General features: G+C 41.5%; 1 protein-coding gene across 3 annotated transcripts in view; it reads left to right on the top strand.

Annotated features, from left to right (window-relative positions):
- Nucleotides 1–17,857, top strand: part of gabrb2a (gamma-aminobutyric acid type A receptor subunit beta2a) — a 31,682-nt gene extending 13,825 nt beyond the window's left edge. For 2 of the 3 annotated variants that reach the window (XM_026330789.1, XM_026330788.1), the window contains 6 exons: nucleotides 2,669–2,889; nucleotides 9,660–9,742; nucleotides 12,968–13,105; nucleotides 13,386–13,538; nucleotides 14,572–14,816; nucleotides 16,534–17,857. In XM_026330789.1, the coding sequence (XP_026186574.1) occupies nucleotides 2,669–2,889; nucleotides 9,660–9,742; nucleotides 12,968–13,105; nucleotides 13,386–13,538; nucleotides 14,572–14,816; nucleotides 16,534–16,890 (1,197 nt within the window). In that variant the 3' untranslated portion in view covers nucleotides 16,891–17,857. Of the gene's footprint in view, nucleotides 1–2,668; nucleotides 2,890–9,659; nucleotides 9,743–12,967; nucleotides 13,106–13,385; nucleotides 13,539–14,571; nucleotides 14,817–15,269; nucleotides 15,411–16,533 lie in introns of all 3 variants that reach the window. The other variant, XM_026330787.1, reaches the window with a different exon arrangement.
- Nucleotides 17,858–19,743: the final 1,886 nt, after the last annotated feature.

Genomic DNA, 19,743 nt, shown 5'->3' with positions numbered 1-19,743 from the left:
GATGTCCGAGCGAAGGTAAACAGAACCATCTGTGAGGCCGTGACGACGCTGCCATTTTGCAGCACAGCCAGGGGGCAGGGTGCAGGCCCAGGTGCTCTCTGTGCATCTCTATATTCATAAACCCTCAAACACACAGCCAGGCACCGCACACATACATCCACAGAGATGAGCCCAGGCGCCTTTCACCCGAGCTCAGTTAATTTAACAAGAGATTTCAGAAGGTTTGGTGTTAATTTTTCACAAAAGACATCTTGACATGTCACAGTAGGAAAAAAAAAAAGGTGGTGAAAGCACAAGTGTGAGCAGTAAAATTAATGATGTCTGACTTCAGTTTCAGGGTCCTGGTTGATGATGGCTCAGTGTTGTGCTGTTAATGGGACACATTAATAGAACAGAGCCATCGTCTGTGTTTTCAGTAACATCTAAAAGCTTTTTTTGTCTTTCTCTAAAAAAAAAACAGCCCATAGGTCATTTGTGCAAGCAGATGATTAACAAGTTTTATCGTTAGCCAGACCCTAGTGGTAATTATGATGTGAGCAAAGGAGGGAGTCATTTAATATTTGTAAAGAGCGTGAAAGTCTGTAGTGGGAGGACACTGGAGTGTACACAAGAGCTGACAAAACACTGGACTTTAACACGAGAGGCTGCTGTTCGTGCCCTGTTTCACACCATTTGGCATTATTGTGTCTTTTCCCATGACCGTTCCATAACCTTAACCATGTGTTTATTATTGTAATCAAAGGCCATTATGAGACCACAATCTTTCCTTAAAACTAATTTTTCAATTAGGAACATTTTCATCCCAAATGTGAGAATTTGTGGTCAAGGGCAGCATGGTGACTGAGTGGTTAGCACTGTGGCCTCACAGTGAGAAGGTCGTGGGTTCGCAACCCGGCCTTTCTGTGTGGAGTCTGCATGTTCTCCCTGTGCTTGTGTGGGTTTTCTCCAGGTACTCTGGTTTCCTCCCACAGTCCAAAAACATGTATGTCAGGTTGATTAGTGACTCTAAATTGCCCATAGGAGTGAGTGTGAGTGTGTGAGGTTGTTTGTCTCTATGTGGCGCTGTGATGGACTGGTGACCTGTCCAGGGTGGACCCCTGCCTTTCACCCAAAGAGAGCTGGGACAGGCTCCAGCAGATCCCTGTGACCCTGGTTAGGAATAAGTGGGTATAGAAAATGGATGGATGGATGCTTGTGGTCAAAACCAGTTTTCTGGGATATTAAGTGACTTAATCAAAAAATAACATCTCAACATATTAATCATTAGCCGCAGCCATAAATTCTCCTCTGTTAGTATAACGTACAAATTAAAAGCTATGAATGCACAGATCAAACAGTATGGAGCAAAAATAAAAAAATAAAAAAAACAGATAATCAAACACATCATACTGATAAATATTCTCAGAGAGGTTTAGTGAGTCTCTTTCTCTCACGTTGTTCTAGCATCTTCCTTCAGAGCTATGTGGGAGGGTGTTTAAAGACAGGGACAAAATGCAACTGCCTCTGCGGGTGATGTACACTGAGGCTAAAGCTAATGATCCCAAAGGTGATGGAGACATCTGATCGACAGACTGATAATGAGACGGAGAGCGAGCGAGCGTGAGAGAAACATTCAGTGGGAACTCTTGTAAAACAGGACAAGGATGAAGGGCTGTCCTCGCTTGACTTTTCACTCCTGAAAAAAAATTAACATGGCAGCAGCTCCATGTATTTTTAGATGCCCTTTTTACGCAGTGTTTTGGCCGCTCACGCTGCATGCAATGAATGAGTTTAAGAGCGGAAGTGGCAATTGCTTTGCAGTGTCACATCAGTGTGATGATGGGGGGGGGGGTTAGGAAACATAGAAATACAATGATAAGTGATGATGATGGCTGCTGGGAGTAAAAGCTCAAGGGCCTCGTTTCACGGACTGTATTTTTTTAAATTTGTTTTCCCACTCATCGATTGCTCTGCAATACACTGTGAGCGAGCAGATCCAACTGCAGCGCCGTGTTTAATGGTGGCTGTGTGGGTGTAAGTCTTATTTTAAGAGTGAAAAGCAGCGAAATGAAACAGAGAGAGAGGAGGTGGTACAGTTTACTGCTACATCTTTAAGCATGTGTCAAAACAAACTGTACAGTATAAATTCATCTTTTTACTGAGGTTACATCTGGAAAACTATCACTTATACCTGAGGAGTTCTGGTTGTTTGTCACAGAGAATTAGTAGAAAAATCAGACAGAAGAAGAGACAGCGAGGAAGCTCCAGCTGCAGAAATCAGCTGGCTCTTTGCATTAAAGACAGTATTGTCTCTATTAGTCAGAAAATGGCTTCGTTTGTTCGAGTGGAAGCGGGTTATTTTTAGCATTAGAACATAGTCAGCCAGCTGAGAAACTTCCCCACTGGTTACAGTCTCAAAATTGAATATTAAGCCCCAGTCAGCATAGGCCCAGTGCAGCCTGTAACCTTTCAGACCAACTTTCACCTTCTCATTGTACAGAATCCATACAATGTGCAGAAAGACAGGCTGGACTTTGGATACCACCTGAAAGATGTTTTTTTTTGTTTGTTTTGTTTTTTTGTTTTTTTAGTAATAAACATCAGCGTTATTGATTCTTATTGTGAATTTGTCTTGGACGTCCTGCACTAGATTCACTAAATGGATCCCCCCCACCCCTCTGTCCACCAGGACTACACCCTGACGATGTACTTCCAACAAGCATGGCGAGACAAGCGTCTGTCCTATTCTGAGATCGCCTACAACCTGACTCTGGATAACCGAGTGGCAGACCAGCTGTGGGTCCCTGACACCTACTTCCTCAATGACAAAAAGTCCTTTGTTCATGGCGTCACAGTCAAGAACAGGATGATCCGTCTCCACCCCGACGGCACAGTGCTTTATGGACTCAGGTACAGCTTTTGTATATTTGATCATGAGCCATAATCAATCTAGTAATGTGATTGTATCAGGCGCACCATGTTTGACTAAGCCTTTTTCATTGAACTGCGAATTTGAATTAAAACTATTGTGGATCTTCACTGTGCACTTGACCTGGCACGAGATATATTTAAAGGATAATTATGTTTTATTACAGCTTGGCTCTCTTTTTTTGTTTTCTGACCAGTGTTTTATTGTTAACAGTAACAAACTTATTGCTGAGATGTCGGTACATTGCAGCATCCCTGAGATAAAGACACAGCAAAGACAAAGCTTTTTGCAAATAGAAAAAAATTATTAGTTATAGTTGATATCTAATTGGACCGACTGCAGTTACAATACTTACAGAGTTGACTGGACATCTGGCTGGGGGTAATTTTATTTTATGCGCTTTGATAAAAATAAATTGGTTTTTCAGGATGCTTTGAGGACCCCCCCCCCAAAAGGTTTGCAAGAGCTCTCTTAAGTGATTAGCAAGATCCAATAAAGGAAACAAACAACCAAACTGAGCAGTGAAAATGAACTAACAGATTTGGACTCAAAGGAAAGTCTGTAAAGTGAAGTTTATTTTGAATGGCAATGCAATTCACATAAAAAGTGTGTGCATAAAAAGAACTGACTATATAAAAGACACAAAAACACAAGGCGATGCAATTCAGTTGAAAAGAACAATTACCATAGATAAATAAACACATTTTTTGTGATATTTTTTATCTCATGTTTTTGAGAAGAAATCAAAATTTAGAAAAACATTTCTCTGATAAAATTGTTTGTTAAAATCGATTGATTGTAGTGCTGTCCTGCTCTGTATCTTTGATTCCGCACACGTGGGTTTAGGCCTTCTGATTCATTTTTATTAATCTGAGAAGAAACCATCATTGTTTGGTGTAACCATTCACTAGGAGTCACTCGGATAGACTTGACTGTAAAAGGGTGAGAACCATTAGTTTGGGTAATCTGACTAAAGTGGTGCGTTTTTCACAGGGGGAAAAACTTTCAAAATAAGACCCAAGTTGTAATGAAGTGTATCAAGTTATTCTTTACCAGCTGTGTATGGGAGATGCACGCCTTCACTCTGGAGCCTTTCACATCCTCTGATGATCATGAATATCAATAATTGATTGGCTGTGATCAATAATGAAGCAGGCGAACTGAGTCTGATTGTGCAGAATGTTTAAGCCCGTCTGCAAGACGTTTCTTTGTGCTGTTGGACTTCGATGCCTCTGAGGAGACTGTCATCCATAATTGATAACTCATAATCAATAATGCAACAGTCCAATGCAAACACTGCATCTGTATTTGCACTGATGTTGTGTATTTGGCTGCACAGGCTAACACAACCCGTCCATCACCGCACTGATGCCTCCTATGATTTGTCACCTCCTCCTTGTATCTGTGTGTGTGCAAATGATCTCTAGTGTGTGGGTTTAAAAAAACAAATGTTGCTAATTCAAGATGTTGCAGCATTCAGTCATTCTCTGTAGACTGAGATGCCCTTCTTGCGCAAAGACAGCTTAAAAAATTTAAGTATCTGCACTGCACCAGATTATTCATCGCTACGTTTTGTTTCAACACTTGAGAAATGTAATTTGTACCGCTCTGACTCAATTATATAAGCCGAGCACATATTTTTGCACAGCAGCCAAAAGGCGATGGAGGCTAGGAGAGGGCTGTTGTAAAAAATTTGAGAGTGTGCGTGCAGCAGAGAGATGTGGTTGTTACCTCAGATACGTTGTCCTTGTCAGTGCTGGTGCCTCCCGGCCTCTCCGTTATTTGGTTTGTGGGTTTGGTCCAGGTTTTATTTGATGCTAGCAAGTCCAGACACAAGCTGCTGTCAGAGTCAGCCCGGCCAGATGCTTGTGTGCTCTGAGCACACTGACACGTACCTGTAGAGACGGGCCGGCTGGTTGCACCAGCAGAGCTAGTTGGAGGTGGAGGAGAGGGATAACTGAGAGGAGTCACTCAATGTGAACACCCGTCCTGTCCTGAGTGTCTGATTGACTGTGTCCTTATCTGTTGGGCTACAAACTCATTTCATCATCATCTGTGTAAAGATCAGCAGTGGTGGAAAAATAATTTAGATTCTCTAAGTTAAGTAAAAGTACAAAAGTGGTATCAGCAGAAATAAAAGTAATAAAAATACCCCTTAATTTTGCATATATTATGCTTATATTATCATTTATGTTATTTATTGATGCATTCAATAGCATGTTAAATTTGATATGTTTTATTGATTGATGATATACAGTAGGATTTACATTTACAATTACAGTACCTACAACAGTGTAGTGGAGTTAAAAGTACAATATTTTTCTCTAAAATGTAGTAATTTGCACAGGGGCATAAAAAGGAAACATTTAGTTACATTAAAGGTCAGTGTCTGTTACAGTTATCATCATGTAGTTGTGTCTATTCAGTTAGATATTTTATGCTTTTTGAGCTTTAGAATAAAAATATCTGTTTCAACAATACATTTCTGTAATTTATTCATTTATTGTATTGTAAGTAATTATGTCAGGGTCCGTGAACACAAACGAGGAGCTCCACCCATATTTAACATAATGGAGTCAGTTTATTCTTCATGAAACCTCAGCCTGTGTGAACAGCTGTGTCACATCTTCTGTCCTCTGGAGGAGCTCGATCTTGTCTCCACGTGCATGTCAGCTTTAGCTTGGGGATCACAGGTTTATATCAGAAAGTCTGTTTCTCTAACAAAAAGATGCCAACCAGTGGAATCATGGGTAATGTAGTGTTTTTGGTTTAACCTATAAAAGTCAGGATATACTGATCTTTGCTGCTTTGATTATAATCATGCTGTTTGTAAAAAGTCTCTTTAACTTCATGCTAGTGAATTCACGTGAATTCACTGGAGTACACCTTTAATCCCAAACATAGCTGCTTTGACTATGAGCACCACTATAAATACTAAACACAGTGTGTAATGGTGCTTGTATTCCTGTTCTAACCCTCTATAATGTAAACAGCATGTGTGTCTGCAGAGATATATTTTTTAAATTACAGAAGTTCAGAAATCTATTCTCCAGTATTGTTTTATTGCTTCCTAATTTCCTTCTAAAACTCAAACACTTATAAACATGTCATGCTATAAGATGTCATGTCATCTTGCCTAAGTGATAAAGGTAAATATACTATTGGCCCGAAAGGTGAACGTGGATTTGTGCTGAAATAACTGAAATTAGCTGTACCTGGGGAACACCAGCAGATTAGAGTGTTGCTTATTTTGCAGGAGACATTAGATGTGTGTGTGTGTGTGTGTGTGTGTGTGTGTGTGTGTGTGTGTGAGGGTGTGTGTGTGTGTGTGCGTGTGTGTGTGTGTGCGTGCGTGCGTGTGTGTGTCTATGGGTGGGTGTGGGCGAGTGTTATTTTTGGGGTGCATGCGGAGGAGGAAGGGTGAGAGTGTTGTTTACTCCTTGTTCCCTGGATATTTAGTGCATTCCAGTCCTGCCAAACCCTGCTCTTCAATTACCAGGAGGAGCAGAAAATTACAACAGTGCTCCCAACTGTCACTTTACAGCTCGGTTTGACACTTGGGGAGAGGCAGTCTGATCTAATTACCCAGCCCCTGAGAAGGTTCAGCCAATAACACAGCCGCAGCCATAATAAAGCCCAGGCTGTGAGAAAAAAAAACACATACACACACATGCACACAACAGGAAATAACACAAACTTCACTTAGCTTTTTATTTTATGCAGGAAGAGAGGAAAAACCAAAGACATTCAGTGCATGTCTACTGGTGCATGTCGCTCAGAATTCAGAGGACAGTACTGTGAAAAGATGGAGAGCAGAAAGAAAGAGACATGAAGGTCAGACTTCATTCAAAATGGAAGAGAAATTATTAGGATTCTCCCTCCCTTCCTCTCTCTCTCTCTCTCTCTCTGAATTTTGTAACTCCTTTTGTGAGAGGACATATCCTTGTGCTATGGAGACTGACGTCCTCTTTTGTCAGGGCGAGGAGTGTTCCACTCTGCAGCTCAATAGATGACATCGCATGGCCAGGAGGAGAAAGCTGCTGAGTGGAGGAAGAGAGGGATTTAAATAAGCCGTTTTTTCTGTCGATACCATCAAAACGCAGCCCAGCATCACCTTCAAAGTTATCCAGCTCTCAAACTCCTGATCAGACAGGACACTTTGTGTGCTGTGTGTATTTAGATGTGTCTAGATTTTCAAATTAACAAACCTCTCATTTGATTTGGCCTTTCTTAACACACATAGCTCTGTGTTGAGCCACTGCAGACTTTTTTTTTTTTTTTTTTTTTTTTTGGCAACCATGTCTGTGCAGGGAGAGACAATCCTGAATGCCATGTTTCCTCAGCTCAACATGGGCTTTCAATCCAAAATGGAGGAAGCTTCTCCATCTTAATTTAACTTCAGAAACCATTATAATACCTCTGTAATAATTTGTCAGTTTAATTAAAGGCTGAACAGGTTTGCAACGTGTTTGCAAAATTTCTCTCTGCCTTGAAATGAGATTCTGTCTGGGAATTCGTGGTGGTTGTGTTATGGCCGTAAACAAGGTCATTTGGAATAAAGGTGGGCAGGCTGCCTTAGGGGGGGTTCACACACATGCACATGCACACACACAGCCTAGGCTGCACTGTGAGGAAACATGCACAGGAGCTAAAAAACCAAAATAGCCTTTTTTAGAACTCCATGTCCTATTAGGTCCGACACAGAGCAAATGTAGCGTGTTTGAATCTGCATGATCTGCTAGAGCGTGGCCTCTCCCCCGGCAGGTTGGGATGAGAGAGCTGGACCGGCCCTGATGTTGATGAAGAGCAAACAAGCCTGTGCTTCATGATTACTGCTGCTGCTGCTGCTGCTGCTGCGGCTGCTGCAGAGGACCATGGCAGACTCTCACTGCAGCAAAGATGACGATGAGGAGGGAGAGGAGAGGTGAAGATGGGGAGGGAATCCTGCAGAGAAATCCTCTCCCGTCTCTCCTCTTCGCTCATTAGAAGCTGTCTATTAATTGTCGTCGGACACATCAGTTAGACCACGAGATGCAGAAGCATCTTGATCAGTGATGCAGGGTCTCAGACAAAAAGGCTTCAGCTGATGATGTAAATGGCTATAAATAGGTTGTTATTTTTACCCTTGCCATTTTGGCCTCATTTCCTCTTTTCCCCTGTGCTTTTTCCGCCACCGTGATGATTTAGTGGTGGTGATGGTTATGGTGGCGAATGACAAGTGACTGGCTGGCAAGCACATCCCTGTAATTTGTGGCCATAAAGGGGTAAACTAGGACAGAAATAAGACTCCTGTGTTAATCCCCCAGTGCACCATGGCCCTGCTAACTAGCTCTTACGTAAGAGCCCAGAGAGCAAGAAAAGGAAGGCAGAGAGAGACACAGGGCCTGAGACTGAATTTCTGTATGTCGCGAAATATGAAATCCCAAACTTGCCAGCCTGGACCCAGGGGACCTACAAGTCTTATGTAGAAGGATTTCAAATAAACTTATGCTCTTAATTATTAAAGCCAAAGTGCTCTTTAAGAGTTAAGAAAGATATTGTGATTTAGATTTTTCTACTTCAGTATCCCTATGCTCCACAGCACAGCAGTTTATTCATATTTGCTAAGCAGAGAAGAGTTGCTCAAAAATGTGCTCCCATTTTTTTTTAGACTGGCTCAAAAGCGGCCACAACAGTATGAAAGGTAAAAGTTAATATACCAATATATTGTGCAGATGCTATAGGGACTTTAGATGTTTTAGACTTGTGTTAGAACTTTTAGGGCACAAAAATGACTTGGTAAAATGAGATTTTTATTTAGCTCCGGGTTTGGTCTAAGGCTGTTTTCATTATAATGTATTTACAAAAGCAATCCATCGATAAAGTGGTAGTAACCAAAAGTCATGACAAATAGTACTAGTAATTATCCTACATGTTAATGATCAAATGATCCACGCTATCAGCCAGTGTGTGTGTGTGTGTGTGTGTGTGAGTTGTCTTATACACCACTAGTCAAAAGTTTGGACACACATTTTTGAATTGATTGAGAAAGTGTGTCCAAACTTTTGACTGGTAGTGTATGTCCGGGTGCTAGATTTAGTCCCTCTAGTGAAATTGTGTGCCCAGTCCTTCTCAGTCAGCCTGCAGGGTTTTTGCACGGCTGGGCGCCAACCCGTCTCAACTCTGGCCAACTTGTGTGTGTAACAGGAAAAGCTCTGAGGGAACCTTTCCGACCCGACTGGCACACACTCAGTGACTGTTTGTTGCAGGGGTTGTGTGACCAGAGATTGAACCCTTAATTTGTTTTATATAGTTATGTGGTGAAAATAATACCAGTGCTGTGTCACAGTTTCATACTACGTTCAGTACAGCAGAAATCACATTGGTATAAAGTTCTTTCAAACATTTTACATGAAATAAATGATGCCTTACATGAACTGATGACTTATAGCTTTATAAGTCTTACAAAATGCTTTATTTACTTATTTTTTCATCTCTGTGCTTGTCATAATTACAACAAACTTCGATGACTTTCTTAGATTGGGCAAATGTTATTTGATTTTAATTTAAGCCTGATGTTTGATGATTTTTCCTTTTGAACCTGTTGTTTCTGGTTTCACATCAGGTGCTAAGTTATACAGTTTTGTCCTCATCCTGCATTGGCTTGTACATTGTACTCTGTGGTCGAGTTCAACGAACTGGGCTCCTCTTAGCTGCCCCTGTCGGGTCTGTGATGATAAATCCTATGTTTTTCATCCCACTTTGTGCCTAGGATCACCACCACTGCAGCCTGCATGATGGACCTGCGCCGCTACCCTCTAGATGAGCAAAACTGCACCCTGGAGATTGAAAGCTGTAAGTACTGTTGTCCCCAGCTCGTACACCCATTAACAGATCCCACGTACGTGCAACTCTGAAATCTGGTTTGAAAACACTGCTGGCCCAGAGGCGGCAAGGTAGAAAGAAGGTTGATAAGACTCCATGTAAAATGCTGAGAAAGGCTGATGAGATATCAAGAGATACGGATCAAGAAGAGGAACATCACTAATGGCTCACTGACTGATAACATCCAGACTAATTAATTCAACTCCAGCTGCAGTGGCTTCCCAAGGCGTGGAGGAGCCTGAGTGCGTCCAGTGTTTTAGGGGTGTGCTGATTGTGGATGTTATATGCAGCTTTCTCCCCAAACTGCCTCCATGTTTTTACAGTACAAAGAGCTAATTTCACATGGAGTTTGTAATTGTGTGTGATCCAGCGTTTTTGAGTCGAGGGAGGGAGTGTGAAGGAACATGAGAGAGAAAGACGAGGTCCTCTGCGTGTTTTATCTGGGTCCCTGGAGAAATGGATTATGGGGCTGGGATGTGGTGTTGGGCTCAGTCTATGTGGGTTTGATCACACTATTGCCAGGAGCGTTAAACAGACAAGGAACAGTGCGGGTCAGAACTGCCTCTCACTGCTCCTCTCCCATTATGCTCTCCATCTTTCTCCTCATCATGCTCTCTTTCCATTTCTCTTTCTTTGCACAGTCTCATCCTCTTCTTTTTTCCTCCCAGCCTTTTTATCTCTCTCTCCATCACTCATACTCCTCTCACAGGCAGCCCAACACAAAATACACACACACACACACACAGATTCACAGTCTCACAAACACACAGCTCCAGTTTTGATCACCAGGCAGAATCTGCTCTCACATGGATTAACTGGCAACGGTTTTAACGCTGGAAATCGCTTCATGCCAGAGCATGCTATTTTATTCAGACTAATGAGCCCAGAGAACTCTAACACCCCTTGATAAACCTGATGCATTTTTAACAGTCTCAAGTCTTAAAACCCCAGATCCCCAGATACATCAGTACTACTGTGGCTCAGGCCACTGGTTTCACATACCAGGCTGTATTGCACACCATAGATGCACAGACCCACATGTGTCTATCTTACTGCTCATACAGCATTGTTTTTCTCTTAACATAATTTTTGTGGGCTGAGTATAATAATGTAAGACATTGACATTTTCCTGAAGATGTACAGAGACAATGGTCCAGAACTAATGGAGCTACAAAGAGATTGGACAGTTATGTGCAGGCTATAAAATTCTCCCTACCTGACACTCCACATGCCACGGTCTCCTTTTCCCAAACTCCTCAGCACCCTCCTGATCCCAGCCCGTCACAGCTGATCAGCACTGAACTGAGCTGCACATCAAAACAGCAGCATGTTGGACTTGGCCCTAATTAGCTTTCACAAGGCTGTGATGATGACAGCACAGACGTGGAGGTAGAACTCATGTGTTTGCTAATGTACAGGTTTACCCTCAACCACGGCTGCACCGGAGGTCGGATGCCTTCAGCTTCTGTGTTTTATTTCAACCTGGCAAGGATTAATATATCTAAATGGTGTGATAATCTATATTTCATTTATTTTGTTCAAATTCAATGAAAAGATCAAAAGGAAGAATAAATTTGTTCTAAAATTGATTTTCTAAAATAGAAGTCATTATTCCCACTGAAATTGTTTTACAGGAAGTTTTGAGTTGAAGATCTAAAGACAGACAGAGTGTCATATGCTGGTTAGGCTGAAGTACTGTTCAGTGTCACAGACCTACATTGTTATCCATAAGCATTAAAGGCACAGCAACGAGCCACACCAGTGCACTGGATGACGTGTTCCTTTATCACAATAAACACTGAGTTATTTCTGTCAGTCCCACACACACCGCCCTGCACTGCAGCACCAAATGTGTGTCACTCGTCAGCTGAAAATATCCCCCAACAAATGCATGACTTATTTCTGTTTGAGTGATGTTTGAGATGACCAAAGCTATTGTTGATGTTATTAGTTACAGCGGTGTGTTTCCCACTATGACAAATCAAGATGTCTGCTGTGAAAAAGGCCTGTGGGTGAAGGTAGCTGCCTGTTCAGCCAGTTACAACCAAACATGAGCGCAGTGACTAACTTCACCTTGAATGTCAGTGCCACAGCAACAAAGAATTATGTGTTCATTTTAAAAAATCAAAGCCTCGGAGTTGAATTATTCATCACATCTGAATAGGTCACTGCCTCTATTTTGAATGTTAGGCAAAGCAGAACCCAGAGCACAGAAATGTCTCCCCCTCCTTTTTTCGACGCAGTTCATGGCAGAGACAGTGTGTAACACTGGAGTCCCCTAACTGCACCCGCAATGATTTCCATCCATGTGCACCAAGCACATCAAGCTCCAAATCTCTGCTGCTCACAGTGTTGTGTTTTATTAAAATAGCACGTTTGTCCCAGTAAACACATGCTTTACAAAGGAAACATGTCCTGGTTTTGAATTTAGAGAGTTGCGACTGCAGCAGGTTTTGCTCTAAACATCAATTATTTTGATTTGTGTTAGAGGTTGTTTCCTTTTTCTCTACTACAACTCAAGTGTATGTGTTTTGGTTCACATTAAAATGATGGTTCTTGAGATGTTTTGTAAGATCATACTTCACATTACTATCAACCATTCTCCAAAAAAGATGATTAATTTTTTTTTTTTTTTTGCAAAACAACTGTATTTGTTTGCATAGTTGAGAAAGAGAACAAAGAGCAAAACTCTTCCCGGTGTGTGCAAAGAAGGTCCAACATGATTTGAAAACTCATTAAACAAGACGTGTTGTTGGAAAATCAAATGTAATGACAAGGAGCAACAGGAGCTTCTTGCATTATAAGATTGCTGTCTGGTGGCTGGCAGCCAAGCAACTGTTTCCAGAACATTCAACAAGCACTTGAACACACCACTAAGAAAGAATTAAAATTACTTTTGCCACTGTGGTATCATGCATTTATTTAAAAAAAAAAAAAATAGAGGATTAAATATTAAAATGCTTGCATTTCACAGGCCAAAACATTTCACTTTTCCAGTTTTCCACTTCTTAATCATCTTGTGTCCCTTCAGATGTAATTGGGCTGGGATCAGCACTACAAAATGGTTTGCAGTATTTAGGGTGTAGAGGCTAAAGTGCACAAAGTTACTGACACTGACGTTCAACATTTTGATGTTTTACAGACCATTAATGGACAATGATAATATTTGTCTTGGCTTTGGTTTCTCCTCTGCAGATGGATACACCACAGATGATATTGAGTTTTACTGGCGTGGTGGAGATGGTGCTGTGTCCGGAGTCGACAGAATAGAGCTGCCACAGTTCTCTATTGTCGACTACAAACTCATCTCCAAGAACGTGGTCTTCTCTACAGGTACATAACACTCAGCTGTTACTGAGTTCACAACAGGTTGTTAGGAAAAGGGAGAATTTATTTTAACATTTAAAATATCCACATGCACTATATATATATATATATATATATATATATATATATATATATATATATATATATATATATATATTGGAGACAGATATAATAATCTGCCTACTGTCAGGAAAAATAAAGAAATCTAGATTTTAGTGGGCATCATTAAATAACTGATCTATTTCTATTTTCTATCTCACTTCAACTCTGCCCATGCTTCCTTCAGGTTCCTACCCCCGCCTGTCCCTCAGCTTCAAACTCAAGAGGAACATTGGTTACTTCATCCTGCAGACATACATGCCTTCCATCCTGATTACCATCCTCTCCTGGGTCTCCTTCTGGATCAACTACGACGCCTCAGCTGCCAGAGTGGCCCTGGGTAGGATCGCCTCACTGCTGCTGAACAGTGACCCTGGGAAATAACCCAAAGCTCAATGATAACTGGTCATAAGAAGACTAATTTAAGACGTGTCAGGCTTTTCACATTTAAAACTATTCATTGTGTCTGTCATGAGCCCGATGTTTTGACTCTGGATTTTCCCAGCGCTTACATTTTTTTTCTCAGCATGTGAGTGATAGCAGTGTGTGATAGGCTGTTTGGATAAATCTCTGTTGTTCAGAGATGACTATATGCATGACTCATGCAGAGCGAGAAGCGCTGCAGCTCGACCTTGAAGCGTGCTGTCTATCTCTCTGCCTGTCTGTCTGTCGGACCATCTCATTGGCCAGAGATCCTGGCTTATAATAGCCCGATCACAGCAAAATTACATGTGATTGAAAGGGGTCAGTGCTTGCTTAAATGCACTTAATACATTAGAGTTAATATTTTTGCCCCAGTGTCAAGCTACCCCTGCTGCTAGATGCCATAAAGCTCCCTTCAGTGTTAAACATGGGTATGACAAGGCAGAGCAGTGGAGGTAGGGGCTTTGAGCTTTATGTGTGTTGTTCTTGTCACACACCATTTGTTTTCTGAAGTGGGACATATGCGGGTTGGAGCCCCAGACAGTACGTTCTGTGGGTAACGTGATTTAAAGATGTGCCTGCCTTCGGCTTCCTGACAGTGTGCAGCCAGTGAACACAGCCAATGAGAGATGAGGCTCTGTGTTACTGCTGGCTGTTGGGTTATTTATAATACAAGTGAATCTACCCAAATGCCAGATTATGCATGCGGATGACTAATGTATCAAACACAATGCGTGTAGGTTAAAAAAAAAACAGAGAATTGTGCTATGATGGTTACAGATGTTTACATTCAGTGTTGTGATTTCATAGTTTTACAGTTTGTTATCCAGACAAATCAGCATTACCATCCCTAGAGTCACATTTAGTCAGACTGACAAGCCTTTCATTTTTTAATGTACAGATGGTAAAAATTCATCTTCTTTCTAAACATGTGACTTCGCTGACTCCAGGGATCACTACGGTGCTGACCATGACCACCATCAACACCCACTTGCGAGAGACGCTCCCTAAGATCCCCTACGTGAAGGCTATTGACATGTACCTGATGGGCTGCTTTGTGTTTGTCTTCCTGGCCCTGCTGGAGTACGCTTTTGTCAACTACATCTTCTTCGGTCAGGGCCCCCAGAGGCAGAAGAAGGCGGCTGAGAAAGCAGCCACGGCCAATAACGAGAAGCTGAGACCTGACCCCAACAAGGTATGTGTGCAAGGCGGCTTCCTCTGGAGGTGTCTGTGCTGTCGGTTAATGTGTGTGTTTGTTTCTGTGGCAGCAGATGACTTCTTCTCCTCTCAAGGTCAATGTGATCAGTGTTTGATGTCCTTTACCAGCACTATTTACTCCTGCTCTAGCTCTCCGGTTCTCACTGGTTTAGCCTTGTGCATCGACTTTATTACTCAGACTAGGAACTGAAAGAGTGAATGCAGAAGCGATGCCTGGATTTAACTTTATCTCCATATTTATGTGTTTCTCAAAGGGCAAGGCGCCTTGGAAAAAAAACACTGGCAGCGGTGCCAAAGCCTTCCCTTTAAATTTTATTCAGCTGCTAAAGTTAGCAGGAACAACAACATAAAAAATAAAACACCCTTTCCTTCTAAGTGTGGCAAGCTACGATTTCCCCCAAGTAACAGTGCTGATTTTGTATGCTTGCAGTGGCTGGTGGGAAATGTAGTTCAGAGAGATGATGCTCTGTATGCCAGAATGAAACAGAGGGAAATTGACGCATATGACTCGATGTGGGATCCCATCTTTGTGGACGATGCCGCATTAGGACTAGGCGAGCAAAGAAATAAGGTACTGGAGGTTTTGAAAGTCAAAACTAACAATGTCATCAATCTGAATCAATCCAGATCAGAGGAAAATGCTGTAGTTTTTTGTGCATTTCTTTGATTTCTATAGATTTTTAAGGCAACTTTGATCATCACTCCCACCATTGTGTTTTTTCCCTCTCTTGGTTTGCTCTTCATGCATTTTCCTGACAAACATGGCTTAGCAGTTTGATTTCCGCAGGCATTAATTTAATATCAACTTGGGCTGTACATCTAAATTAATGGGCAGTTACAAAAATGGCAGAAGGAATGAAACCATCAGTAGTTTATCCTAATATCGTTCAGATCAAAATACAGTACAATGTTAAAGTCAATTGATGAAACTCTAAAGAGAAAGTGAAGCAATTGAAAAACTGGATTGTCACATCAGAGAAAGAGATCATTTGCAGTTTGATGACTAGTGCCAAATAAGTTGCTTCGCTTCAAAGAGAGTTACACAAAAAAAAAAAACAAGCGGGACAGGATTGGATTACAGGAACGTTTTTTCCTTAAGAAGTCAGGCTATGGATGAAGAAATGTTGATCCGAATTCACTTTCCACAACGTCTCTCCTGACCTGCCCCGAACCTTTTTAGCCTCTCCTCCATCTTTGCAAAGTCCTTACTATTTCTCTCAACCTTCTACTCCTGTCATATTGCTTTCCTTTGCTTTCTCTTTGTTTTATTCAGTTCGTCTTGTGAATAGACAGAATTTTAACCAAACTCTGGTTGAAATTCTGATGTGCCAGTGAAGATTTCTCCATGAGACTTAGTTTGTGGAGTGCGTTCTGCTTTTTCCGAAATGTTACCTCATAGTCTTGTGGTCGTATTGTCACTCAGATATTGATTGGCAGATGATCAGTTGTTTATTTAATCCTTTTAAAGTGCTTTAAATTTGTTCACTGTAAGTAACACAACTTTGACTCATTTGCATTACCCATTCTAGCACCTCATCAGTATTTTTTTACACAGTAAATGACCTATTAATCATTGTAGCTGTATTTGCTTTTAATAATGATAATATTAGACTTTTTAAAACTTGAATACACTCTAAAATGTCCATTTGGCAGTAACTTGTCATGGCTCCACGTGTTTTTACACCCTCACACAGATGACCCCTGATGACAACATCCTGTTCAGCACCCTGGAGATGAAGAATGAGATGGGTGGTGCTGGGGATCTGTCCCGGGGCCTGGGAGCACCCGGTGACCCCCGCAACACCATGCTGGCCTATGATAGCTCGACACTGCAGTACCGCAGGGCTGCCATGGCCCGCCAGAACTATGGCCACAGCGCCTTGGAGCGCCACGCCCAGAAGAAGTCGCGCCTACGGAGACGGGCCTCCCAGCTCAAGGTGAACATCCCAGACCTGTCCGACGTGAACTCTATCGATAAGTGGTCCAGGATGATCTTCCCCACTGTCTTCTCCTTCTTCAACGTGGTCTACTGGCTCTACTATGTCCATTAAACCCGGCGGCATCTGGGGGCCCGCTTGTGGTGGGAGTGCAAAGAACAGGGGGATTAGAGAGGAGGATTTAGGAGAGATGAAAGCAATCAGGGAAGAGTTTTGAGAGATGATGTGAGAGACAGAATGAGTGATGAACAGTGCACCAACTTTTTTAGCTGGTTCGTTTTAGAAAAATTAAGGAGGATGCAAAGACTCTGGATGGACTACAGCAGCACCCAACACTTCAATCAGGAGTGACTCTTTTAGGATTTGGGAAACACCTTAAAAACAACTGACAAACACTCAAAGAAGAAGAAGAGCGAAGTATAAAAAGACAGAAATGGTGCCTGTTCCAGAATTTCAATATATCACTAATATTTGTCATTCGTAGCTTACTCTCTGTGGATCAAATATTTATGCTTGTGTTTGCATATACTTTAAGGATTTGTTTTGTTTAGTATCTATTTACTTCGTAGCCGAGCTGTCTGCATCCAGGAAAGCTTTATAAATGATTTTAAAGGAGTCATCCTTGATAGTCTATTTTCCTATAATTACTGTATATCATCCTTTAAAAGCATGCTTATGTTTGATTTCATTTGCATCTCAGTTATGATGACGATGGAGCGCATAGCATTTTAGTTTCACTAGTTGAGCTTAGTTACCTTTCACGGCACGGCCCACCTGGGTGGATGGTTTGAGCATCTCTGGATGACAACGGGTCGACAGCAGGGGACGCTCATTTCTCTGGACATCCTTGTGGGTCTTTATTGGTGCCGATGCTGAACAGAAAAAAAAAATTTCCTCAGTTGTTGAAGGTCTCATATTATCCACTGGATGACCAGGGACTGTTGGACACTGACGCTTTGGCCAAGTTTACGTTTTTTGCTTTTTGCTGTGCTGACCGAATCAAGTCCATTTCACCATGTGTTATATATTTTTTTAAAACACAACATTTGACTCCTCTGTACTTTCTGCCATCATGTGAGGAGCGTCGGAGGCAGAGAATGGCTTTAACACAACATAAGCTGGTGTAAGAACTTTGCTGATAGATGAGCTGAGTTTCATTGCAACCAGAGTTGCTGCATAAATATGGCAATCCACAATCATTCTTATCAGTAGAATTGAATGATAGAAGTATGATGCGTTCCATTGTGATTAGGTTTCTGTTTTGAAAAACTGTAGATAAACATAAACCATGTTTAATGAAAAAGAGCAGATTCATTTTTATAAAACCAATACTCACATTACTGTGTAAATATTATGGATTTATTCTATTTAAATGGGTCTCTGTTGTTGTTTTTGCAGTTGAATTAGAGATCAAATGTTCCATTCAGTCAAAAAAAAGAAAGAGCAATTTAACTGAGGAAAAAAAGAAAACACAAACCACAACTTTGCTGACTCTGTACTTTTTGGACTTTTCTCTCTTCTCTTCTTTTTAATGGACTCTAAAAGCATCTACTTGCTGAAACTAAAGCACTTCTACACACCAGTGACTCTTGGGTCGATGTTTTGTTCTCCAGAAACGACTTAACAAGGACCCCACTATCCAGGCAATGAAGTCAGGCATATTTTGTAAGTTTCTGTAAATTCCAATTGTAATATTTCATAATGACTGTAAATATATTGTGTAATGATTGTCAGCAATTATGAAGATGTATCTAAATTCAATTAAAACTCAATTCAGTCTATCACTTCAATAACAGAGTACACCAGTGGCAGCTTTATGTGTCTTGTATGAATGTAAGGCTGATTACTTGACTGTCACCCACGTGGCTGATTGATTCTCTGAACGAGCGAGTGAGCAGCTAAACCTGACACAGGGAGTCAGTAGACGAGCGGCAGAACCAAATGTAGGGGTCAATAGAGATGCGACGGCTGCAGCTGGGGACTTTTGGCTGCATAATGCATGGAGAGTCAGAGGAGTCGGAGCAAGAGGCCGCAGTGGTGGTCTGGGCTGAGATGGTTTCGACTTGGGCCTGAGCAGGGCTGAGCACCGGCCCCAGCCTCAAGGGACATTAACAGAGAGAGTCACAGATATGGAGGCACTCTGTGGACTCAACTGTGGCCTACTGGCTGCAGGGGCCAAGCACCAGCTGCAAAAAAGGACAGGGGAAAAAAGAAGATACAGGGTAAGAAAGAGAACAATCCATCCATGTCCCAGTCTCTCCCTGCATTTTCCTCTCAGTTAAAACCAACTACAATCTGCACTGCACATGTTTCCTGACCCAACCACTGTCACAGCCATTAAATGAATGCCATTGAATATTTGATGGTGAAAAAGACTATTTAATATTTAAAAGGTATTTTGTTCTTGCAGGGACTAATGTGCAGCTAATGTTTGATTTTGAGGGGAAACATGCAAACACAATGAAATACCACAGCATGATTTCAACTGTGGAATCTGATGAATGTTATGAATTAAAAATAAGGATATCAGCAGGAAATAAAGATTTTGAGTTTGTTTGAATAGTTCAATCCAGTTTCAGACACATAAAGAACTTTAAGTAGTAGTGGAATTACTCCTGCTGGCAAAGTAATGTAAAAACTAATGTAACACAACATAGCCTTGTTTTAGGCTGCTCCATGCATTGGTAAAAATCTGCTCTACATTACTGGTCCCCTTTTACTATAACAGGAGTATTATCTCACTACAATAGACAGATGGTTTGTGCTAAATTGGCTCTCTCTCTCTTTTCCTCTTTTCAGAGAGGGCATTAGTGTTGACATGTTACAGAGGGGGAGGAAGCAGATGCTTTCTACTTTGTAGTGTTTCCATGTCACTGGAGTAATTAGAAATGCACAGACCTCTGCTCTGTGGAACCATGTGTGTGTGTGTTTTGTCTCCAAATGTGTGTTCTGGCTCAGTGTGTGTGT

This window comes from Mastacembelus armatus, chromosome 10 (genome assembly GCF_900324485.2).
Source record: "Mastacembelus armatus chromosome 10, fMasArm1.2, whole genome shotgun sequence".
NCBI lineage: Eukaryota > Metazoa > Chordata > Actinopteri > Synbranchiformes > Mastacembelidae > Mastacembelus > Mastacembelus armatus.
The sequence above is the reverse complement of the archived record's forward strand: the minus strand, read 5'-3'. Positions and strand labels throughout refer to the sequence as shown.